General features: G+C 46.1%; 1 protein-coding gene across 1 annotated transcript in view; it reads left to right on the forward strand.

The window, feature by feature from the left end:
* Positions 1 to 9,616: 9,616 nt before the first annotated feature.
* LOC146203334 (putative E3 SUMO-protein ligase RNF212) overlaps positions 9,617 to 26,065 on the forward strand; it is a 46,863-nt gene continuing 30,414 nt past the window's right edge. The window contains exons 1-5 of the mRNA XM_084603000.1: positions 9,617 to 9,725; positions 9,793 to 9,854; positions 9,928 to 9,990; positions 10,136 to 10,192; positions 23,847 to 23,905. Of these exons, the coding sequence (XP_084459126.1) occupies positions 9,617 to 9,725; positions 9,793 to 9,854; positions 9,928 to 9,990; positions 10,136 to 10,192; positions 23,847 to 23,905 (350 nt within the window). The remainder of the gene's footprint in view (positions 9,726 to 9,792; positions 9,855 to 9,927; positions 9,991 to 10,135; positions 10,193 to 23,846; positions 23,906 to 26,065) is intronic.

The following is a 26,065-nucleotide window of genomic DNA, read 5'->3' on the forward strand; positions in this document are numbered from 1 at the left end:
GTCAAGAGTGGTCACCCGCTCTGGGAATTCACCTTTGGCTCGATACACTTCCCCAGCGAACGAAACACTTCGAATGAAGTTGTCACGCGCCGAAAGCCAAGCCTTCCATCTGCCTTCTATCTATTACGAGTAGTGGCTTTCGTTGCTTCGTTTGTAGTTTCTTTTTTTTTTTTTTATTACCAAGAAATACACATGGTGTATGCGTGTGTTTGGCACAAAGTAGAAAAGGGACCAGACGCTATCTGAAAACAGGCATCTCGCTGCTCATTCTACTGCTCACAAAAGCGAACAACCGCTTGCACACACAACAAAGGGAATCCGCGGAAGAGAGGAGTGGAAGCATCTTTCCTTGCAGAATCAGGTGTTCAAAAAGCAGTGCTGTCATAATTTCAGCATGCCAGCTAGCGATCCAAGGACATACCACTACTACGCGGAATTGGGTTTAGTTTAGCCTCAACTGCCTGCTTCAATAATATTGAGCCAGTCTTAGACTGAGAATGAGGCGCTTAAGGGTAATGTTGCGCGTTCGAGAGTAGGTATCACGCAAATCCTCGAAGCTTTCTTCCCCGATGTCTTCCTCTTATCCAGACCTGGCAGACGCTACACCATTCGGGGAATATTTGCCCTCGCCCTCACCCCACCACCTCTGTCCTACCACATCTCTCCCTCGCGAATTTTTCGGCACAAATCCTGCCTCACCTCACCGAGCTAAGTCCTGATGAGGTGAGGGTGAGAATGCCCTCATCAGCGGTTCTAGTAACGTTGGCCCTCATGAGGCCTTATGAGGATGCCTATGTCTGGCCGTGAGCAGTGCTCGCAAGCGCTAGCAGTCCATCTCGATTTCTGTTGAAGGGTCCCGTTGACAGAACAACGATTTTTTTTTTTCTGGTGGTTCGTGCGCCTGGTTCCAACGAGTCAAGATAACGAAATCAGTAACCAACAGCTCGATAATAATTTTTCCCGCTTCTAATTCTTTATTTTTCTGCGCGTATCCAGTTCCTTGTTTTCACACAATTTTTCGTTGCTTGAAAGTCGGCAAATAGAGCAACTGTATCAGGTTTGGTTTGGTTTGTGAGGTTTAACGTCCCAAAGCGACTCAGGCTATGAGAGACGCCGTAGTGGAGGACTCCGGAAATTTCGACCACCTGGGGTTCTTTAAAGGGACACTGCAGCGGTTTTCAAATGTACCAATATTATAGACTTTTGAAGTAGATTATTTGTTGATCATTCCTGAGAAGTTATTTTTTCGATTATACATAAAACACCTGCGCAATCATCGGCTAAAAGCGCACAATTCAAATTTACCACGCCCCGCTCGACAGCTACAAAGAAGGAAAGCGGAGGGAGAAAACTCGCTTCTCCATCCGTCGTGACGTCACCGTTAGGAGCCGGAGGTGCCGGAGGCATTCAGAGCCAATGGAGGGGAGATGCCTCAATGAACGCCTGAAGGAGCACAATAATAACGTGCATAACACAGTAAAAGGGCATCTCGGGATTCATTGTAGAGGCTGTGAAAACAAAACTTGCCACCCTGACTTCACTAGCACACAAATTTTAAGTAAACACAGTGACCAATTAACACGCGAAATAATCGAAGCAGCGCACATCGCCTGGTCTAAAGACGCATGCGTCAGCAGCCCCTCTTTATCGATCAGTTCAAAAGAATTGGCATTTTTAGTGAAGGAAAAATGATAATGTTGTTATCGTCCTTGTTCAGTGTGACATGCATGAATTGACTATGAATCTATGAAGGATGGTTGTTTTCCTTGTGTTGTTGGAACTTGTATATATGCCTCGTTCCAAACAATAAACACCAGTTGAAAGTCAGCGCTCGTGTGTGTCGTGTCTCTCTTCTTGTATGTGTCTTAGTGCGCGCTGTTCCGGTCAAAATGAGTTAGCAACTTGCCCAAGCATCTGTTTTAACCAATGGAGGGGGTTTTCGGCGTGCGCTGTTCCTCGTTTTGCGTGCGTTGCGGACGTACAAAACACGTCAACTTAGTGTTGTGCACCTGATACAACACAGCTCTGCATGTGTTCGGATGCACGAACAGCTGTGGACGCGAAGATGTGATCTTCCATTGTATTAAATGCTCGCGGCGCAATGTGGTGTTGCTGAGGAGAGATATAACTTCAAGCCGACCAAAGGAAACATTCTGCTCGAAGCATTTTCGTAACTGTCACCACATGAAGTTTGTTTCTAATGCGGTTTCTATAGGGCTTTGACAAAAAGGCATGGCTGAACCATAGGACACGGTTCCTTTTGTTTCCTTGTACAAAACAGTCGGGACAGTCATCTGCGATCCGTTCATGGACTGCAATCTCATGATGGGACGATCAGACAGCATCGGCGCATGGTTGTATTCGCGTGTCTTTTTTTTTTTTTTTTTTTTTTTTTTTTTTTTTTTGCGCAAAAGCTTCGCGCAACGGCTTCTGCTAAACATGGACAACGCATCAGTAGCACGCGCTGATGATTTTTGCGAACTAGCAGATGATTAAGAAGAGTCCACTGCTGTGTCGAGCTAGGTTGTGAAGACTGCGAGATCTTTCACAGTACGGCACGTGCCTGATATGTTCGTAGGATTCCCCTACGAGAGCATCATTAGAAGATAAGGAGTGTACCGCTCAGCTGGGTAGAGACTCATTCAGGTAAGGAGCGCAAAGAGCGAGGTTTCCTTCGGTGCGTCCAAGCGATCAATCATCGAAGTTGTTCATAAATGGCCTTTCAATTTTGCACCAGTTGCTGCCTCGTCATTTTACATAGCCCTGTCTTGTTTGGAGATGCAGTTGGAAATGAAAAGGACGAAGCTCTTGTAAGAAAACACATTTCGGAACACGGTTTTCTCATGAAGGTATGGGTACGGAGGTGCTGCAGCTTGGCTTTCAACATACGTCAGCAGTCGATTCACTAAACATGTATTGTGACAGTACGATAAAAAGGAAATGCTTTCAACGTCTGCTAAATGTCGTATGAGTCAAGCAGCATTCTGCGCGCATTTGACTTGGTCTCCAGCACAATGGCCCCGTCAATGCCTCGTATGCATTGCAGAGCTCCGCAACCGCGCTTCGCTTATTGTTCATTTGTCTGGTGGTAGCTGTGTACTGCTTCACCCTTTCTATAACATTCTTCGTTTTCCCAAGGTACCACGACTGGCAGTCAAAGCAGGATTTGGTACACAAAGCTTTGGGTTCATTTTTCACAACAATGACCTTTCGGGCGGGGCGAGAGGCCTGAGAAGGAGGTAGTCGGCTAGGGCATTGTTCGCTGCCCTTCCTTTCCAGGAAAATGCGGGCCGAGGTTTCGGTGAGGGCCATGTAGTTTCTGCTAATAATGACACACACTATTTTTCAAAATGCCTGTAACTAAAGCAAGTTTTCATGCCAAATCTACGCTCCCCACAACGGAAGTGCTGCATCGTTTGCGGGCGTATCTGGTACGGATACATGCGGTAAAAATCCCGATAATCATTCGTGTGGAAATGGCATGTCATAACGACATCCATAAAGTCGCGGAGAGCTGCGATCAACGCAGCGCAGTGAAGGAGCCGCATCGGCAGCTTCCCCGGTCCTCAGAATGTCGTCACGCAACGTTTTAGCCAATCACGGTCGGCGGCGCGACCCGCTGTGAGCCCCGTCGCGCGGGCTGCGTATTTCTGCTGGAAAAAAGGCTATTTCTGCCTTTTTCTGCCTAATTTTATTCTGATATTCGAGCTCGCAGCATGAAAAACTATGGTTTTCTGCTGAAAGCCCAACTTTTTCAAAATGTGCTGCAGTGTCCCTTTAACGTGCACTGTATAGTTTACAATAGTGCACTGACATCGCACAGCACACGGGCGCCTTGCTTTTCGCCTCCATCGAAAAGCGGCCACCGAGGCCGGGATTCGATCCAGCACCCTTGGGAACAGTAGTCGAGCGCCGTAACCACTGCGCCACCCCGGCGGGGCAACTCTATCAGGTGAAAGCAAACAAACTGTCTTCGTATGTAGTCGAGTAGGCAAAAGAGGAATCGAAGAAGAAAAAAAAAAAGGGGGGGGGGGGGGGGGCAAAAATAAAAACTCGAACCATAGCAAGGCCATTCAGCCCAGCGACCATGGAGGAAGGAAACAACTTAGGAGAGGCCCTTGCCATTCCCAATGCATTGAAGGAAGTGTGGCGGAAGTGACGTCAAAATTTAGGGTTAGCCAAGTCGGGCCATTAGCAACGGCGACGCTGTTGCTAGAAAAACCTTAGGTACGGGCCCTAGGTACGTGAGCGTCGCGGAGAAAGAGAATGCGGAGGGTAAAGGAGTAGGAGAGACGTTGCAGCGTTCGGTCGCGGCGCGGCCGCGCCGGCTTCAAAAAAATTACGTCAGGGCCTCTCCCAAGTTCTTTGCTTCCTCCATGCCAGGAACCAACCTACTCACATTTTTCTCTCCTACTGCTTTCTCAGTCTATTTAGAAGTCTCGACGTCCGCACAGAACATGCCGCAGCGCGTACCATCCCCGAGAATGGCAGCCCGGGCAGAGTTGCAGAGGCGAAATTTTTAAACGAATAAGAGAAGCATTGTATGGAGCGGTCAGCAGCATAATAAAGCCAACAGCTTGATAATCACTAACCGTGAAAGTCGGCGACTTTATGCCGCGGCCTGTAGATTCGAAGCGGCGCCCGGTCGAAGGGTCATCGGCGAGCAAATTTTTCTCGGTCTTGGACACGGCCGGACACGGTAAAGCGAGAAGCCATTCTGCTAATCGGTGGTCTGCAGCTGCTATCTGAGAACATGTCGAGAGTTTGCGGAGTTTCTTCCCGTCAATCCTCGCAGCACTCGCAGCACTCCGTCAATCCTCGCAGCAATCCTCGTCAATCCTCTCGCGCGCGCCCCGCTCATACAACGTGCCGCGCGCGCGACGTACCGGTCATCGCTCGAGTCCACTGCTGGCGCCAACAAACTTTAAATCCAGCTGCGAAAAAAGATTTTCAAGTTCAGCAATAAACGTCAGACGCTGCTCAGCAGCCAAAGAACAAGCTTTTCTCAAGCGCGCCGTAACCGTCGTGGCCGCAGCACCCCACGGAGTTTTATTTTGCTGACGGCGCCGCTCGAAAGTACACGCTCGCCTGCATGCACGAGCAACAGACCTCCCACCACTCTCACAGCTCTGCCATGGTACGAAATCAAATGAAGCCGTGATAGCCGTGAAGCTATGGTATAGTGCCTAGAATATACTGACTAGTGTGTCGAGCGCGCCGGCTGGGATGGCTCAAATAGCAATGAAAGCCGCCGGCGGCCGCATAGCGGCGCTGTGGTGCGAGAGGGTGCGAGCCGGCTTCTCGCGCACATTGCGCCGCGCTGCTGAGAGTTGGAAAGGGAGCTGCGCGTTGCTTTGGCTCACGTTTAATACTTTGTTTTAGAGCTATTTCAGGAACTTAGGATTGATATAACGTTTTAACATGCTAATGTTAGTATCGAATTGCTTTGTGCAGATTGCTCAAACTTGAAAGCTCAATCGGTACGTGAGCCACACGCTAACCCGGTAAACGCACATGAGAGCTTTCGCGTTTGGAGGAATTCAAACTCAAAGAATACAAGACAGGAAACACAGATTCGGTTTAATAGAACGAAGGCAGCATGTTTAATCAAAGGTGACAATGCGAGTGGAAGGCAATGCTGGCATGTTCTTCCCACTTGTCCAGATATCCTAAAAAGTCTTCCAAGAAACACATGTCTGGGCTACCCGGCTTAAGTGCACGCTTGGTTATCCTGGAGGTCATTACTCGTATCAGGCGATTGATTAGCTTGACGAAGTCTTCTGTTGGTTTCACCCGAATGTATATATTCTCCACATGCCGCCGGTGCAAAAAAAGTCCTTTAATAACCTCATCTCCAAAAAGTTGGAATGCAAGGTCAACCTTCATCTTTTCAAAGTTATTGGGTCTCAAGCATAAGCTAGGCTGTCATCCACGGAAGGTATCCGCATCCATGTAACCGGAATGAGAATGTCCTCAAACGGATGACGGCCTCCGTGGTGGTTAGGTGTCTGCAGTGTAGCCTGGCTGCCACTCTGTTCACCCACAATGCCCGCTTCACTGGAGCCGGATGAGTCGTTGCAGTCTTGAAAGCCAGCTTCGAGAAAACAGGAGTCCTCGTTGATTTCCGAGCCCGAATCGCCGGGTCCAGTCCCTGCGTCCCGCTTATCGCGTTTACGAGCTGGTTGCTGCTCGCATATGTTTCTTTCCTTCCTTTCTGGTGCTGTCTTGGGCACCAGGTGTGGAGGGTATAATGTTAACGTTTTGAAAATAACCATGTTAAAATAACCATCTTCTACATGCTTCTGTTTCGCACCCCAGTTATGTAACCCCCCTCACATAATAACTCCAATCGGAGCCCATGAGGTATTTGAATAAAAAAAAAATAAATAAAAAAACAGCAGAACACAAACGAGGAACCTTTACTTACAGCGGCTAATTAAGGTACATCGCAGCCTGCGATTGCACAAGGTTTTGCCGAAGTCACCATCTTTTGAATGAAGAAGCTGACGAAGTTTTTTTTTTTTTTTTTTTCTCAGATACACAATATGCACGAGACGCGGCCGGTTAATCGCGATGAAGCTCGTTGGTAATGCCGCGCTTACGGTGAAACATGCGCCTAATATATAACTGCATCCATATGACATATGTGTAGCGCGAAAGGACAATCGAGGGACACAGAAAAGGTACACAACACAGGTGCTGTCTGTAGCGCCTGTGTACACTCTTTGTGCTATACTGCCATGGAGCACCGTTACCGACTCGCCCAGGTTTGCATCCTTGTGAATATAACTGCATGCTCTAAAAATGTTTCTCGCCAACAAAAGCAGTTGCCGTTTACCTTCCGTCATTTCTATCGATGCTTCGTTCCCATTGTACAGAATGCGTACTTACGTACCATCAGATAGCGCAGTAATACGTACGCTCCTTGTTCTAGCGGTAGCCCCGTTTGCCAAAAAAGCAAGTCTTCTCTGTGCACCACCGCTTTCTTTTTGGCATTTTTCTCTGCAGTCTAGTGAGAGGCACTGGGGAAACAACAATCGGGAACCGCGCTTCACCACTGGCGACACAGTAAAAAAAAGAAGGGATACAGGCGAGCACAGAACGCGCGCACAAAACGAGAAAAAAAAAAAAAAAAACCGATGCAATCGTCGCCGAGCAGGTAGAAATGCGGAACGACTCGCATGAGCAAACACCTACACCGTAAATAAACTACTGCACCTTCGTGAAAGCAAAAGACGCGCAGAAGCAGGTTTAACACGCACGCACAACACCAACAGATTGCCGTATTCTGGGGCCGTATTATACCCCGGTCAGACGAGCAAGTTTAGTGTCACTTTCAACGAGTGCACTCGCCTTTAGTGTCATTCGCATCGTGTCACACGATGAACTTTAATGACACTCGCTGCCGAACACACTCAGCGCAAAGTGAGTTTGGGGAACTCACTACACTTTGTCCGGCAGGCGAGTGTGTAGTCTCTACAACAGGGCACTTCATATTACTCATACACTTTTTGAGAATTACAATGTTTTGAAATGTTTATCGTAATTTTATGAGCGTTTCTATTAATAGGCAAGGGATTTAAGCTGTCACCAACCAAAAACAATGCGTACACTTGAATAGCTACCCTCGCTCTAAGTGCTTGCGCTAAGGCGAAGGCGTTCGTCTGCTGCTGCACCTCGATGGTATATAGTATATATGCGGTATCTCAAACTGCATCAAAGAAGTTGGAGTTATTTCTAATCCAATCTCTACAACGTCGTCACTTGACACAGCAGCATTTCGCTCAAGCGCCGGCCGAAGACAGCACCGCTTTTGCTCCCACAAGCCGCCAGCTCCAAGCCAGCACCTTTACGGCGCATCCGGCCCCGCTGTCACTGGCGTCAGAAAAGTGTGCGAGAATTCGTTTTTTCCGTAAATAATAATCCCTGGAGTAAATCAATGTCAGATATTATTCCTTCTTGGGGATCGTTGACCCGTATCGAGTCGCTAGCAGGAGTAATTGCTGCGATACAAGCAAATTTCTGCTCACTACATAGCCATCGTCCCCGGCGGTGCGGCGCAGCTCACCCTTGTAGTACACGTACTACACGCTAGCTACGCTCCTAAGGAGTCGTCGATTTCAATTGCACATTTCTCTCATTATTCTTATTTCTCTCAAGGCAGTGGCACAAGTGAGCCATATATCCTATTAAGCTGGCCATAAGAAAGCGCCGCCCACTGATACTTCGATGCCAAACAAACTATAGGCCTAGCGACGACCACGGAGGAGCGCACGGCCAAGCGCTACTTGCCCCGCGCGCTCTGCCGTTCACGGGCGCTCACGCGCGGCATTACAGCGGAAAGCTCGTAGCATCCGGTGCTGTGAACGCTGCGAACTTCTCGCCTACTTTCGTGATGCTGCGGAAACTGGACATTTTTCGACGCTGTGTACAATTACACGCCAAGCAAACGCTGTGAAGACGTGACGATGCTGTCATGCGTGGTGCTGCGCCGCTGGACAGAAGCGCCGTCGGACATATTTCGTGTGAAAAATGCACGCTACTCTGAATTATACAACTCGTGCACTTTTCGCGCTCGAACACCGGTGTCCGTTCCATACGTAGGCGCTACCGGTTAACGATGCAAATCAAAGTCGCAAAGCTACGTTCACGATAACCGCAGTTAGTAGCGCAACTATATATAATAAACGAGGTCGGTTTTGCTTGTAAACAGCAGTAACCATGCATGTTAGCGAAAAGCGCGTGCGACATCGCGATGCTTTTTTTTTTTGTGTGTGTGTGTGTGTGTGAAAACCATGTACTGAAATGCACAAATAAACTGAATATTAGCTTAAGGTAATTGTGCTTGCAATAAAAATGAATTTTAAGGTATTTTTGTGAAAACTAATTAATTTCCACATAGGGCTGCAGCATCCGCATCATGATATCCGCATCGTCACTGCCGTCATTTCAAAATGACACTTGATTTTGCCGTGTGACAGCGAGCACCGAAAGCGTCACTCTTTCTATGTAAGTGCACTTCGTGAAAGTGTCACTAAACTTGCCCGTGTGAGCTTTCATTGCAAACAGCGCCATCCTCGCCCATAGGGAAGCGCGGGCGCTCGTCACACTAGCCGCTATGGCGTGAAGCGCAGCGAGAGCGCGGCTGATAGTATGTTGGCGCGCGGAGCCCGTCAAAAGGCGATGCGGCAGGTTCCGGAGTTTCACCCGCCAAATACGATTTCACAGAAGCAACAGAACATTGGCCCATGTATGTTCTGCGGTTACTGTGAGGTTTTTAAAGTGCTGTTTACTCATTTGCATATATAAATTGGGCCTTAGTAAATTACTACACATGAAATTAGCCAACTAGAGAATAGCGCGTTAGCAGACGATACTTCTCTGACGCTCCTTACGAACATGCTTGCTAAAGCCCGGCGTCACTCTCTCTGCTTTTGAAACCGAAAAGCGGAAACACTGTTAACGTGTCACAAGAAAGCCATTTTTGTCTTGAAGTGTAGTTGTGTGGCTATTAGTGTTTATAAATAGCGATATTAACACTTATTTTCACAAACGTGTGAATTAAGCATTCAGGACGTCGTTGAATCTGCGGCAACAGGTTGAAGACAAGCTGGCGATGAACAAGTTGGTTTATTGCAACAATTGCTTTTCTCAACCAACCAAGACATCTTTGTTTTTTGTTACAACATGTGCACATGTCTTTTGTCAGGCCTGTAGAGATGACTGTGAGTACATTCCTTATTCATTTAACGCGGGATTTGAATATGAATAGATCGGTGTTATACTCCTTAGGCACTCGAAGCAAGTGCAAGATTTGCAAAGCAATATGTTCAACTGCCCCCTTGAGTCAAAACGTATGTATCCCGACTACTCGTGCATTGAGCATGAAGATAAGGACTCCTCACGTTGTTACTGGTTCTGTTTCAGATGAGCGCCGATGTTCGCGAACTCTTCAAAGACACGAAAATCATTTTGCAGAGGGCAATGATGGTAGTAATCTTTGCGGTCATATATTTCATTAAAATATACATGCAGTATCAAGACCTCTTTGTATCAGATTACGTTTTTATTTTCTGCCTGGATGATAATTCCATCGTTCCGATCGTTCTTTTTTTTTTTTTTTTCTGCTTTCTAGATCTCCGAATTCCAGGTGTCGCAGCTTTCCAGACTGTCTGAACACCTGAGGCATGAGGTACGAACAGACAGGTTTCTAACTTTATTTCTTTTACACAGTGCTTAAGATTAGGAGGGCCTTTCGAGGTGTTATACCCCCCCTAGCAATGACAAGGGATTCGAGGCCGCTGCACTAGACTGTAGGGACCGCATAAAGACGACGCAAACGACGTTGGGACTGACAGTTTCTGCGCACACGCCAACTCTCCTTGAATTCATAAATCATCGGTGCTCCCGCAATAATAATAATAATAATAATAATAATAATAATAATAATAATAATAATAATAATAATAATAATAATAATAATAATAATAATAATAATAATAATAATAATATATTGACCGCAAAGAAAGGCGCTGTATCTGTCATACTGTTTCTGTGGGCACCTGCACCAGGCCGTAAGGGAAGGCAGGAAGCTTGGGCGTAAAAGCAGGAAGAAATAAAAAATTGGGAGCCTGTACTTGTCGCTCGTTAGGCAGATCAACCTTGCTGTTTTTGTAATACATTTGGCAATTTTTGTTTCATTCACTTGCGGGGAAATTTTAATAATACTTCCCCCGGTTCATCACATGTTTCTTCTTTGTATAAATAAATGTCGCTCTTTTTCCATAACGGCCAAAAAACCGCTTTGTTCGGGAAAAAAAAATGTTTACAGTATTGTGCATTTTTATCTAGAAGACTTTAATGAATTTCCCCGCTTCAACCGCTAGCTCATGTTCGGCGAAACTGCGCGCATAGCTTGCGTATTGTGATAACTTTTGTATTTTGGCAGGTTTTACAACGATACTTGGTTGAGCCGTGCATGATGCAAAAACGCAATCGCCTGCGTCGAGATCGACGGACCGAAATAATACAATGATAATAATTGGTTTACAGGGAAGGAAAGGCGCAGAATCTGTCGCACTTTCTCCGTTAAGAACTGAACCGCACCGTAAGGGAAGGAAGGGAGGTGCGAGTGAAAGCGGAAGGTGAGGCAGAGGTTCTCATAGTAGCCATAGTAAAGGGCTACTGAGCCATGTCCGGAACAGTAGTCGAGCATCTCAACCACTGCGCCACCGCGGCGAGACCAAACCGAAACCTACCGACTACATTTTCTCGCTGGAGGGTGGCGGTCGCGCCATCTCTTTTCTGCAGTGGAAGGCGTCAAGACACGGCACCGAGGGTAGCGCTGCAAGGTGCGCGGGCCGTTTGAATATTCAGTTTCAACCGTTTCGTCTGCTTCAACTGAAGCGCTTCGAACATTTGAGCCCAACTTAGCGAAAAAATATCAGATAAAACAGATTTAATGAGACGTTGTGAATAAAAAGGTATTGCTCTATTTCTTTTTCTTGTCGGGCGACTTTATCCAATTCATCCGATATCGTCTGTTTTCGTGGACGACATCGCCAAGTTTTAAGCTGTTTTTCTTGTTTATTTCGTAGTGTGGTGCAGTGTTTGCATTCTATGATGTTCTGATATGTTTGTTTCACTGTGGCGTGGTGTCTGTAGCTGCGCTTTGCCAACCTACAGTGAGAAAAAGCGGCGTCAGTGCCGCTCTTGAGCGAGAAATTGCCTTTTGCGGGTTTCGGTTCGTCGAGCTCGACTTAGGCGGTTATACCTTTGCGTAATGCGCGGCTCAGCCAAGTAAGCATCGTCGTTAAACTTGCCACGGCACAGAAGTTGCCGCAATACGCGAGCATTCAGTTTAACCGCAAACGAGCTAGCGGCTCAAGCGGGAAATTGTTTGAAAGTCTTCACGTTGAAAACGCAAAACACTTTGCATTTCTTTGCTTCTGCGAAGTCTTTGTCGCACCAGCCCACTCAGACTGTTCATAAACGCTGCGTTTACCCTAGTTGACAAGAGTACTATAAATGAGTGGTTTCGCGAATGTTACATGCGTTAGAATTGCCGAAGCTTCGTCTCCCTGTGAAATGCGTCACTACATCAGATACCTGCGAGCACACTGGCCGAGGGTGGGGATTACGTTTTAGTGGGAAAGCACTAATCCGAAGGTTCAGAACCTAGCAAGATCGTCTAACATTTCCGCACCTTAGAGGCAGAGCAAAAATAGAATAGAAAGACAACCCAAAAGTGATGACAATGGAAGGATAAAACGAACAAAATTAATACCGTCATGACTCAGTTATGAGACGAGTTTCATGTGAACAATATGACTTGTAAAGTGGTGTTGTATTTTATAAATAGAAATTGATGACGCCATTAAATTGTGCGACTTAGTATGAATTATAAAAGTTGTGTAGTATGTCGTAACAAGAAAATTATGACGTTATCAATTAAAGTGACCAAGATGACTTGCAAAAGTAGCGTAGTATGTCGTAACTGGAAAGTGAGGACGCCATGAAACCGCGTGACTATGGCAAGTGGTATGTCGTAACTGGAAGTGAATGACATGATTAAATCACTTTACTAAGCACGGCCACTCAATGGAAGCGATCAAGGATAAGTGGTAAAACAGGTTAAACGTTAATAAAGAGTTTAAACTGTAATATCGCATTGTATGCTTACAATGCATTCGTACATGTACGAATGCTGTAAACATTCTGTATTTCGAAAACATTATATCAACCCAATTACGAGAAAAGCCGTCGGCGTGTACAAAAATGGCACAAAAAAATCAGCAGCACGCCTCTGGCAAGTGGCGCTTGACACGTATTACAAGGCCGGGCACTGATTGGCCAGTTGTTTGTGTGACGTCAGGAGACTACGTCACATGGCTCAATTTGCTGGAGCTGCCAACTTTGGCGGCACATATAAAATGGGGTTCCCTTGTATCCTAGTCAGATACGCTATAGGCCACGCAGGCGTTCTCGGGGTTTTACGTCCCTCCGGCCAACTCGGGCAGCCTGCGTCGCGGTCCTCACGAGCTTGCGTTGGACAGGTTAGCAGTTGCCATGGCCGGGGCAACTGATTGGTCGGCCATCGGCGGCGTCCATGGCGCACGAAATCCAGATGACGTCACCATGCCGGTGCCACAACGTAAGATGACACGTATCGTCGTGCAATTCAGAATGACTCAGAACTTTGTTAGTAATGCACAGTAAGGTGTAGAGCATGTACAAGCATTACGCATATTCATGACTCATACTCATTATACTGATTCGTATTCTCACCCGTCAGCATTTTTAGTGTGTCTCTGCCGTTTTCTTTTCCCCCTCGCATGTGGGCTGGAATCAAACTTGGGACCCCCTTTTGTAGGAACTAGACTTTAGGCACTGCTTCTACATTAAGGTGACTACTCCCTGCACAACTGAAATAGTCAAATGCACTTGACTCATGAGGTGTTGAAAGGCGGAAAAAAGGTAGGGTTTTAACGTAGTTAAGTGGAGTAGAACATGCGGAATCTTTTGCATGCAGATAGGAGCTGATGGAGACAACGACGTACAATGCACCGTAAGGTTGTGTCGCAGTCTGTACGCGTGGCGACCGACTGAGTCGACAGGCACGATGTTCCGTGGTCGCTTCCCACCAAACTTTCTTGGAGTCGGATCACCTCCACTTCTACGGTTTCTTTTCTTTTTATTGGGAAATCCCTACAAGAAGGCATGCAAGCGTTACGCAATTTTGCTATAGGCACTGAGCCGCCGGATGAACTTTTTCACGCTAGTAGCTGTCGCACTCTCGGTGAAGGCGTGGAATCGACTTCGAACGTGCTATGCGCTTTTTCTGTTATGTGTTTTATTTGCTATGTGTGCGACGTCAAAACGGCAGAGTGGCTTCAGTGCCTCAGGAGTTCATACCAGACATTCGCCGGCGCGTGATCTTTCGTACTGCGCATGGGCTAAAATAAGATAACATTTGTACTGTCGGATAAGAGCACAACAAAACCGGCAGTTTCCGTCGTCCCGTTCTAGGCTTCATTCAGTGATTGTTTCTAGCCATAGTTGGAGATGGCACTGGAGACGACAACCGGAAGTTTATGGCTTGTACCGTCAAGCACGCGCAGAACACAAGGTAGCGCTGGCAAATGCTATGTGGGCTTCATTGCTTCAAAGCCCCATGCATGGTTTACCCAGGACAGCCCCCTTAAGCCGTAAGAGATGCAGCTCACGCTGAAAAAAAAAAAAAAAAAAAAAAAAATTAATTAATAAAAACAAAATTATGTGGTAGCATAAAAATATGCCTGATTAGTGTTGAGTTGTAGAGAAGGAGCAGTCGAAACGCGGTGAAGAGTGAGCATATGTACTCAACGCAGATTCGCGAAATACGATACTAGCGGTACGAAGAGCGATAAAAAGAAATCTAAACTTGTTCAGATCTAGTCAATGGAAACCTAGAAGCACACTAAGGATGACGCAGACTCATGTGTGCTGTTTCACCGGCAAAAATAAAATAAAGCAAATAATTATAACGAAAGAAAAACAAAAAGAAAAAAAAAATGAAGGACTACTGAAATAAAGTCAAATATTCTGCGAATGCTCACAAACCCAGTGTACATGATTGAGATATTGTGGTGGCTTTGGTTATGACTTCTATTTTCGGACAAAATTTTCCAATGTCTGCGCATGGGTGATCGAAGCATATAGTTGATTCCATTCTCGGCTGGCGCGATAACATATAAATTCGTAAACGCGTATGTGCTTCAAGAATATTTGGTTAACATGTATCCATGTTTGTGTCGTGCCTATCGATAGTCAGGAAGATGAATATACTTTGACACGCTGATATTACACTTGTTATTTATTGGTTGGTTAATCGGTTAAAATGTTAATCTTGAGTTCTTAGCAACATTTGGAAGGGTGGCGAGGATATAACTGCGATGTTAATTGGGGATTCAGTGCACTTGTACTTCTAATGAATGAATTTGTGCTTCTTTCTTGTGTCGTTCCTGGTTTCGCGATGTTAGTCACAGATTGTGGAAGCCAGACAGTGTGGGCATCTTTTATTATAAGTCGTATTAATGTTTTATATTCTAAGGGCTTAGTTGTTGGTCGCGTGAGCCAGATGTACCTCGTCGAGGGAAAACTTTTCATTATGCCGCTGATGATATGTTAGTAATGTGTGTATCCCACCTGAGGTCAGCGCTTATATAAGTTGATTAACTTTGTTACGCGTAGTGCCATGATGCTGTCCGGCACGAATAAGGATTGCTTTTTTTTTTTTTCTTATTGGGCATGTATAAAAGCAAGTGATTTGAAAAATGCTGAGGTCGCCATTGATTTTTATTTCCTTTTGCACGATTGAGTTATATGCATATAGCTTGATGTTACAGTTGATTTTCGCGGAGGTATTATTAATGAAAATCAGTATATTAACGGGCCAAGGGTGGATCCCTGCCGAACTCTCGGATCAGCAGAGGTTATTGTAGACGTGTATCTTTAAAGGTTACAAATTGAGAACACTCGGAAAAAGAGTGTTAGACCCAGACAAAACATCTGTGTCTCCGATCGTGAATTGCACCTTTCCGCACTCACTCAAGCGTATATAATAATCCAGTAATGTAGTATTAGTTTGACTGCACTGATCCATGCTATGATCCAGGTCATAACCGACTTCTGCTAACTGAGTGGTGGCCAACAAACCGCAACGGGATCAACTCTGGTCAGGATATATTCAAAGTCCTTATATGCTGAGCTAGAGGGTGAAATTGGTGCGCAGTTCGGAGCGATGGCAACTTCTTCTGCTTTAGGAATGGGGATTATTTTGGTCGTCTTATATTCCCCGCTAGTTGTGACGTTGAAAGGGAAGCACGGGATATCAAGCGGAAGCGTTTGATGCAGCATTCCGCGTATCATATTAAACACGCGTTCGGCATGTTGTCTTTTAACGCGATAGCGTTCACCGGCGTTCTGAGTGAAAAGTCAAGAGCAGGGAGCTGGCAGACGGTATTTAACAGCTGACATGAGCGAGCACTCCGTTAGGAAGCAGCTGCCAACACGGACCATATGTGATGTCGGAATCAGACTGCCAGCACTTTTTATACGACTTCGCGGGGTTTTATATGTGGGCTGGAATCACTCTTAAATAGGGAGCTTAAGTGTCCTTCACGATGTTTTTCGCATCGAAGTTCACGAGGAGATTTATAAATGCTCTGTATTTAGCTGGTATATTTAGTAGTCCCGGGTTGTTGTATTCTGGGGAGTAATGCCGTCATTATTGGTAAACACCGATCGAAATAAATTCTTCAAAGTAGTTCGCCTTAGCTGATTTATTTATTTTTTCTTTGTTCTACGAGGATTTGCACCTCTGGACTTTATGGAACGTTGCAGCCTGTTTACGCTTTCTACGAATTGTTTATCGTGTAATTTATCGAGGGTTGCTTGCTTAAAGCGAATCGCTGGTGGTTTTTCTAGGTTACCTTATTGTAATGTTACTTATGATGCATGTTCTTGTGTCTTCCTTCATCCACGAAGTTCGGCTTTCATGCGACATTTCATTCCGGTGAAGAAGGATTTTAATATATGCCCTTTCTATGGCCTGAGTTCATATTTTTTTGTGCGGGCAGCACTGCAGACTGCATTACTCATGTGTTAAAGTACTCGCGGTCCGCTTGAGAAATATATATATATATATATATATATATATATATATATATATATATACGTCTTACAGTGCTGAGATGAAACTTTACAGCGCTGTGCTTTATCTGCGACACGTACATAAATCTCATGGCCGTGCTAGATTCCAGGCTTGCGGCAGCCTCTGCACGAGTCCTGGACTGAGGATATCTCTCCCAAACAGGGCCAGCTTTCTAGTGCCGAAATAAATATTTTGCATGATCAGTATATAGCGACTACGTCACTGAATCCCATTATCATTACTTTTGTATGCAAAAAGAAATGTTGACTTTTATTACTATTGCTATGCAAACACTGAATGTTTCTCGAAGAGTTTATCCCTTTTACTCAAGGCTTTTACCATCTGTAATTTGCAGCTATTGCTGATTTCTCCTCTCATACTACCTTTCATTCGGTTGTATTCAAAGAAACCACCTCTGCATGCAGCAAACTTATTAGACGGACAATGTGGAAAGAACTCAGAAATATTAATTTCTCATATAAAATTAAAATAAAGGCCAGGTGATCAAAATATATATCGTTCTATATAAATAAAACAATAAGCCACACATCTGTCTGTGTGTAGTAAGCATGGAGCAGAATTTTAAACACCCGCGGCCACGATAATACTGCGCCTTCCTGTCACTCTCTTGGGTTTGTCAAAATAAAAATAAGCCCAAATTTTATCCCCAAATCACCAGGAAGGTATTTTTTTTTATTCGAAGACTTGCCACGTGACATAGAATGGGGATGTCTTAACTTAAAGTAAGTCGTGTAGATTATTCTCTTCAAGAAACCGGAGCAAGCTCCGGCTCTTAATGTTGTCCATTAGCCACAAGTACCGGTCTTGCTCCCTTGTTATCGACAGTCCAACCTCTTGTATTATTCTTGATGGTTGCAATCCTGGGCATGTCCATAAAAGGTGGCGAAGATCCAACTCGGCGGCCGGGCTTGTACACTTAGTGCATGTGCTCAGCACTGCATCTTCTTGAGAACCCCATCGGCACGTCACCGACGGGGTAAGGGCCGCCCAGCCCTAATCCTTGTAAGGGACACCTCTTGCATTCTCGTTAGGTTATGAAGGAGGGGGTAAAGTGCACGGGAAAATCAGGGCATGTACACTTTTCCGTACTGCAGATGCCAACTAGGGAGAGCGGTGCGGGGATCAGATGGGATGCCTGTGGGTGAGACCCTCGTTTAGGGGCTTGGTATGTAGGGGTGCCTTTTTTTTATGATCAATGTTCATGGCGTCTTGTATCCAATGTACCTGAATGCGTTTTGTTATTGTAGCGAAAGTTACACTGGCCACGAACTTGCGATTTCGCTGTGGCGGTGCTCCGAGGAGGCACAGAATGACCTTGAGCCGTCGCCTAGCAACCAGCGTAGCTGGCGGACGCCGGTGCTCGCCGCGGAGCCGCCGCCGCCGCCGTTTGGTATGACGTCACACCGCTTGCCTCATCGTTGCGCTCGCCTTCTCTCGCTTCGCCAGCTGTGTCTCGCTCCTGATAACTAGTTCTAATCAGTGACGCCATCACATGGTGACGTCGTCGGCTGTGACGTCATGACCGAATGTGACACCACCATGACGTCACATCCAGTCATGTCTAATAAACGGAAGGGATAATGACGTCACATGCGGTCATGACGTCACTATTAGTGAGGACGTCACCAGGCAATTCACGCATATACGAAGCTGACCCAAGGTCTATGCTGACCCAGCTAGGCGTTCGATCCAGGCCTCCGTGCGGCGCCTTTCATTCGGTGCTTCCTCGAACGCTGCACCACAGAGCATATAGAAATAGACGCAGTACAGCAGGCATCAGTAGCGTTTCAAATTGGTTGACAGCAAAGAAAAGATGCAGTATCTGTCACAATTATCCGCGGACACCTTAACCGAGCTGTAAAGAAAAGGAGGAAGGGGGCAGTGAAAACAGAGAGAAAGAGGTGCCGTAGTGGAAGGCTTCGGACTATTCGCCATAGACGCTTTCGCCTCATCGCACTTTAATAGTCCAAAGTGACCCTGTAATTTTTTCTTATTTAGAGCATCTATCTCCTGAGCAATTCTTAGGGTTTTGTCACTCTCTCGGGTTGTTTAATTGTCGCTAGAAAGTCTGTGTAAATGTGAGCTTCGCTTATAGAAGGTATGGTATTTATAGCCTCCATGGCATTGCGGATAGCATACACCTCTATTACAACTGAGCCCGGGTGGTTCGTTACGCACTCCTGATTTGCGAATAGCCCTGCATGTGTGGGGCTGGTAGTTGCCGTTCGTCCACCACGTCGAATGACTGAAGCCCGCGAAATACAATATATATATATATATATATATATATATATATATATATATCACGTGACTGGCGCATTTGCGCGCCACGATTGTGCTGCTCTCAACCTGGCTTTCAGCGAACGAAATCAGCAGCGGCATTGGCTCTACGTCTCCGTTGATTGGCAAGCCGATATGTCTGCGGTGGTTGTTCATCCACTTCACGCAGTCGGCGCGCGTGACGATGCAAGTCGCAACGAGCTAACCAGCGCCAACATATCAGCCTGCCGCTGGGACTGGGCTGCCGAGTCACGGCCGCAGCTGATTTCGTTTACTCGGGCCACGATTGAGAGCACCACAATCGTGGCGCACGAATGCGCAGTCACGTGACATTTTTTGCATTTCGCGGGCTTTCTTTAGGGATTGAAAAAACGATACACGTGAGGCTTTCTTTACCGGAAATATATGGAATGGGGGTTTTAGAAGATGCTCTCCAACTCTGCAAATCACATTTGTTGTCTCAAGGCAATAGTTAGCAAATTAGAAAAATTATCTTAATTACTAATTAGTTAATTGCAATACAAAAAAATGCCTATGGTGCGCCAGATGGCTGGCAGCTGTACACAGGTGGTTTCTCTGGTCTAACTGAATTGTTTCATTTTTTAACCCTTGGCTAAAGTTAGCTTGGACACTCGTATAATAGCTCTTCCTGGTGCTTCGCCTGTTTTTACTCGGGATGGAAGGGTATTGGTAGCCAATATATTCCGTGATTGCACACAGCCAGTTATGTTCTTGTAGAAGGAACACCCAGGAATGAAACTTGCCATATAACAATATTGTTCTAATTTCCCCGACTCGAGAGCCCTCGACAATTCCATTGTGTATTGTGGATGCTGCTTTGAATAAGTTGTGTTTCGCCAGTGTTTCCAGTACCGCCTCCCATACTGGAGTATTAGCGGCAGGTTCGTCATTTGCCATATTTGCCAACCTTACTGGTGGGCAGCATGCAGACATTTCTATCGTGCTTTTTCGAGAGCGAGAGTTAAAAATAAATTAATAAACCTTGCCTCCACCGGGAATCGCACCTCGACCCCTTGGATCCCCAGCCGAGCGCTTTCTGCTCCACGCTCTGGATCGTGAAGCGCTCTTCACAATTCCCCTTGTCTACTGTGAGGATGATAGCAGGACTCTGCGAGTGAAAGATACTGCGCCTTTCCTTTCCTGTAAACGAAGTATAGAAAGCCGGTGAACTTTGATGCCTTCAATGAAATGCTGGTTGTGATCGACAAGGGGCGCGCGATGTACCGTCACGGCTGGCCATGACGTCACCAGGCGATTAATGCATATACGAAGCTTACCCCGCAAGGGGTCCGTGCGGCGCCTTTCATTTGCTGCTTCCTCGAACGCCGCACCACAAAACAAACAGAAGCAGACCCAGATGTATGGGCGGCGTTAGTACAGCAGGCATCAGTGGTGTATGAAATTGGTTTACAGGATAGAAAAAGCGCAGTATTTGTCACAATTCTCCGCAAGCACATGCACCACGCCGTAAAGGAAGGGAGGAAGGTCGGAGTGAAAGAAGCGATTTAGATAGAAGTGCCATACTGGATGGCTACGATCCACCTCGCTACAATGGCTTTCTCCTCGTTGCACTTTAGTGGTTCAAAGTGCCCTCTAGAAGTTTTTAACCTTGTAGCATGAGACGAATTGAGCTGCACGTACTCGGTAGATGGCTCGTTCATCTCCTCAAACAGTTCGTGCGACAGCACATAGAATCGGTTTCGAACTACCAACGGCGTCGCTCGATTCCGTCGTCCATCCCGTGCTTAACACTTCCAGTAACAGCAAAGGCATGGCAAAGAGCAAAAATAATCATAAAAAGTTAGTTCGAGCAAATCATTTTACAACCACTCCATTCCTCTCTCTTCACTGTTCGTCGATAACAGATCACGTGACAAACGTGCCCTAATAGGATTCTACACAGGTCGTTCTTTCCCCAGTCGTGTGGACTCATGAAGAGATGGTAAACGAATAGCACATCGTAGTTACACAAGCCCACGTAAAGCAGTGAGCAAAAGGAGTATTACAACACCAGCCGGTGGCCGAGCTCGGGAAAAATATATCGAGACACCATCTAACCGCATCGACAGAGACAGCAACATATGCATGTCGATAAAATGGGGCACTGCCACGATTGTCTCGATCCCAGATAGGTGTTGGTATAGATTGCGTAGAAATTCAGTTTTCCCTAGCTACCCTACTTGCTGCGTGCTGTGTACCATTTTTGATCATGACTGTGCATCAACTCTGCAAACAGAGTCGCCTAGCATGAACTGTGCTGCTGCAAGCGCTCCACTACACAGCGTTCGAACTTCCTGTCCCACGCTCTCTATGTAGTGCTGGGATGCGAAAACTAGCGCATTGAAACTTACCGCATCTTCTCTCTCGTCAGCATGTGAATATCAGTGCAAGGGTGTCCTTGTTTTGAAGTGCGCTAGTTTGATTTTCAACATGAATATCAGTGCAGTAGGCCTTCTTAGATATGTAGCGCCAGAGTATGTCGGCGAGCCACTCACGCGAAGGAGCAAATGAGCAAATGCAAAAAATGTCTGTGCACCGACACTTTTAAATTCAGGCCCGCATGAGGTGCTATTTGCCCTCGAATTCGCTGCATGTGAAAAACGATTGTGCCGCGAACATGCGCTATGACAAGCCCGCTGCTTGCTCCCGTGATGACCACGTGTATTTCACAACTGGAGTGAAATTTAAGGCAAAAAACGCTTCATGCGGACTACGCTTTAGACTGCACCCCTGCAGCGAAGCATCACAAATTTCGTCGTGGAAAGCGGCAGTTCCGGGTCCTGCCTTGGGTGCTGAGCGCTTGGAAGATAGGTCCAGGAGGAACAGTCCGGACTTGAACTGTTGACGGCAGAATAATTTGCCTCTGTATGCAGTGACACCACCATCAGCCACCAGTTGAATTTGTTCTGCACAGGCACTCTGGATGCTGAGGGGTAAACGGTGGGATGTTAGCCGCGTGGATATCGATTTAAATAACGGGGAATAGAGATGGCGGCCTGTGTTTGGAATACAAAGCAGCGCAATTTATACTGCTCACGCGCGCCATCAACTTGGCCAGCGGCGTCACCATATGCCACCACAGACGGCAGCACGCACTTAATTATTTTCGTAATTGTTACCTTACACACACACACACACACACACACACACACACACACACACACACACACACACACACACACACACACACACACACACACACACACACACACACACACACACACACACACACACACACACACACACACACACACACACACACACACACACACACACACACACACACACACACACACACACACACACACACACACACACACACACACACACACACACACACACACACACACACACACACACACACACACACACACACACACACACTCTTGTTAGCGTACGGTCGTCAGATACTGCACACGACATAAATTCCACTTGTTCCCAACAAATATAGGCGTGCCTAGCGTGGTGCAGTCGGTAGTGCGTCCGGCCCGCAATAAGATTGCGCTCGGAGCCAAACCGGGCAAGTTCTTGAAACTTTTCTTTAGGCGAAATAACTACTTTAATAAAAAAAAATTCCGAGAGCACTGCAGAATCTGCAGTGGAGAAATGCGAAAGCCTGAGTGTTGCTGCTGCACACGGTACATCGCGCGCCCCTCGTCGAACACAACCAGCGTTCCGTTGAACGCATCAGAGTTCATCGGCGTTTTATAATTGGTTTACAGTAAAGGAAAGGCGCAGTATCTGTCATTTGCGCGCGAAATCTTGCTGGGACATCTCGCGGATACGAGATTTAATAATTGGTTCACATGAACGGAAAGGCGCGGTGTGCGTCACACACCTGAAGTCTTTTGGGGGCATCTAGTGGCGCATCTACCCGGAAACAGCACAAAAAAGTAGACCAACACTGTAGCATGGGTCCGGGCACTTGGTCCTCGGGTGTCGCCCCTAGTTCGGGTTTTGAATATTGGTGACAACGCAGACGAATTTTACGATGAGGTTCTGAACTTGATGCATTCCAACATCCGACTGACAGACCCTGAGTTTCGCACCAAGCACTTGCCTTGCAAGCGGAGACAGAATATTTACGAAAGAGCAGCGTTATTCAGGAAACGCTGTTTTCCACGCGTTGTTAACCTCTGAGTATCTCTCTATATATCGTAATGTATAATCCAAACAGCATTCAAGGTAATATCCTCTTTCTAGACTAATGGTGGTGATATTAATAATTTATTGATAAAGATAGTAAACGAAAGGTTGCCGGACTGTTTCTGGGGCTAGTTGGTGGAGTTTGCTCATTTTAGCGAAGCCTGAAGCGCAAAAAATATAGGGACGGGAGAGAGACACAAAACAAAACGCTGTGTCTCTCTCACGTCCCTGTCTTTTTTTTTTTTTTTTTTTGCGCTTCAGGCTTCACCAAGTTGGGCAAGGTTGCTGGCCGCGGCAGTTGCTGATGCCTTTCGTAAGCCCCCGAGCAGCAGCCGGTGGAAACAAAAAGAATATATCCAAGGGAAAAAACAGAGATAGCAGCGATCGCGAAAAAGGGCACGCATCGATTTTTGTTGAGTTTTGTGATGTTTCGGCTGAGTCGACTGCACTACGCCTGACCAAAACAGTTTGACCGGCGCAGAACACCAGTAGGTCGAAAGGAGCCCTCCCCTATATGGCACCTCTGACGGCCCATGTGCAGCATCAGGACATTAACCTTTATCCGCCGTGAGGTAGCATATCATACCAGTTCTTTTTCCACTTGTGTTCCTCGCCGTGCCTTACGCGAGCCCCGCTTCCTTGTTGCCCAAATAGCAGCGCATCTAACGCCGCTCCGTCCTTACAGGTGGCCAAGTTGAAGGCGGCCCTCAAGTCGGCCACTGACAACGAGATCAAGCACAAGCAGTGAGTAAACGGTATACTGGTGCCTGTCACAGTAGCTGTGTGCTCGGCGAAGCAAGGATTACGATTAACGCGTCCATTCTGAGTGCAGCCATTGTACAGACGTCCTTTTCAGGTGCCTGGGGGGTAGTAACGGTTATTAATCTTTCGTTAGAGACCTGTTCCGCCTCGAAAAATTTCACAGCATACTCGCGATAAATAATGTTGTGATCGTGGGCACTGTAGCGTCGTAGCCTTCACGAATCCTAGCCAGAGGGCGTCTTACTTTGTGCGAAGCAAGAGATGGAGCTATTGGCCTCGAGATCGAGCAAAGTCGCCACCTTGCGGCTCAGCGGCGAAACCTAGTCAGTGTGGATGCGTTTTCGCGTCGCGTGCCAGCCCGCAGTGATTTACGCGCGCGCATGCGGCGTGTACACGAGTGTTTTTGTTTGTTTAGCAGTTCCTGTCAGCGTTTGCTTACCTATGTGCCTCTTGCAAAATAAATATGAACAGTCTATAACCCCACGCTTCATTAAAAAAGAAAATACTTGCCCGTATCGAGTATGTCATGCTTGGATAAGGACATCATCCATCACGGTCTTTGGCGCTTGAGATCCTTTGACACGCAATGTCTCAAACGAAGTGGTACTCTCGTTAGCGCCGTGTCAAAGCAAAACAGGTCGCTGCCGTCAATAAAAGTTAATGCAAACGCTCAGAAAACGCATATTCCCGTTTCTGTTTGGAATACCGCAGCTACTAAAACATATGCCACCGCAGACTGCTTCATATAGCAGAATGTAGTTTGAACAAACCATTCTATGCCTGCTATGCCTTCTGTATGCACGATAGAATTGTGTGAGTACTTTTTTTTTTTTTTTTTTTGCTTTTAAACCTCTGTCGCGGTGTCTCAATGGTAAGGGCGCTCGACTGCTGATTTCGAGAACGGGGGATTCAGTCACGACCGTTTCGAAAGGCGCTCCTCTGCTGTGTGATTTGACTGCACAATAAACAATACCACGTGGTAAGTGCGGTTTTAATAAAAAAAAAGACACCAAAACCAGCCTCTGCCATCATCCGTCATAGCCGATGCCGCTTTCATGAGTTAAACCCGGGCCAATATGCATTTCTTTTCTTTTCTTTTTTCTTTTTTTTTTTTTTTTTGCTGTTGAAGGCTTCTGTGCATCCGTAAAAGTAGTAGTGAGCACATTTTGCTTTAGAGAAATGCTCGAATGTTTGGGAAACATCTTCCTTGCACCTAATTGTTACACTAAATATTACATAATACACCTAGAATAATGTACTTCACTGGTAGCATATTATAGTCATTATAATCCCTTTTCGTCCAAGTGCTGTCTTCCGAGCAAACTCGTCGTTTCAGACAAGGGGAGTAAAACAGCTTCATGCGGGCTTAAATATTAGTGTTTAGTTCGGGAATAAATACATTTGTATAGTCGCATGATAAGATGACCTCCATTTCTTTCGAAATAGTTTTATATCCGGCACCTGTTTTTGAAGCAACCCTAATAATTTACTTCGCATAAGATTTAGTCACTGCTAAATAATTAGGGATAAAGAAATTTTCAGCCTGTAAAATTGCTTCCCAGAACATGGCAGTGCCCATGCGCAGTTTATAACGATGTCTTCGCAGCTAGTAATTCCTAGCTTGCACTTTAACGTTACTGAAAATTAATCGCTGATTATTGTAAATTCTGTGAAGTGTGTAAAAGTTCTCTCACACGATGAAATTTATTGGCACTGCAAAATAAAATAATTACACTACTAATTTACCATTATATATTAACATCACAGTCGGAAATCCCTTATACTTTCCTTGGTTTCAGGAAATCATTTGCAGTTAGTGGCGCATGCAGTAATACACTATCACATTCTATGATCAATGGCCGCAAAAAGCATCTCAGCAAATTCAATCCACTCAGCGTTGTACATGTGAACAATCAGCTTCCCTGTGCGGCGAGGTTTCCTGTATAGCGTCGGCGTGATCTCATTTTATGGGGAAATACTTGTGCGTGGCTGCCTGGGCCAGAGTTGATGTGCACTCAATCTAGAGCAACTCGCCATGATGCAGTATGCTGCCAGTGCTACATTTAACCTGCTTAATCCTCGAGTCAAGTACGATATGATGAACCAGGCTTTCTCAATTCAATCTAAAGTACTGCAGGTCAG

This window comes from Amblyomma maculatum, chromosome 1 (assembly GCF_055883805.1).
Source record: "Amblyomma maculatum isolate TAMU_Amacu chromosome 1, ASM5588380v1, whole genome shotgun sequence".
Taxonomy (NCBI): Eukaryota; Metazoa; Arthropoda; class Arachnida; order Ixodida; family Ixodidae; genus Amblyomma; species Amblyomma maculatum.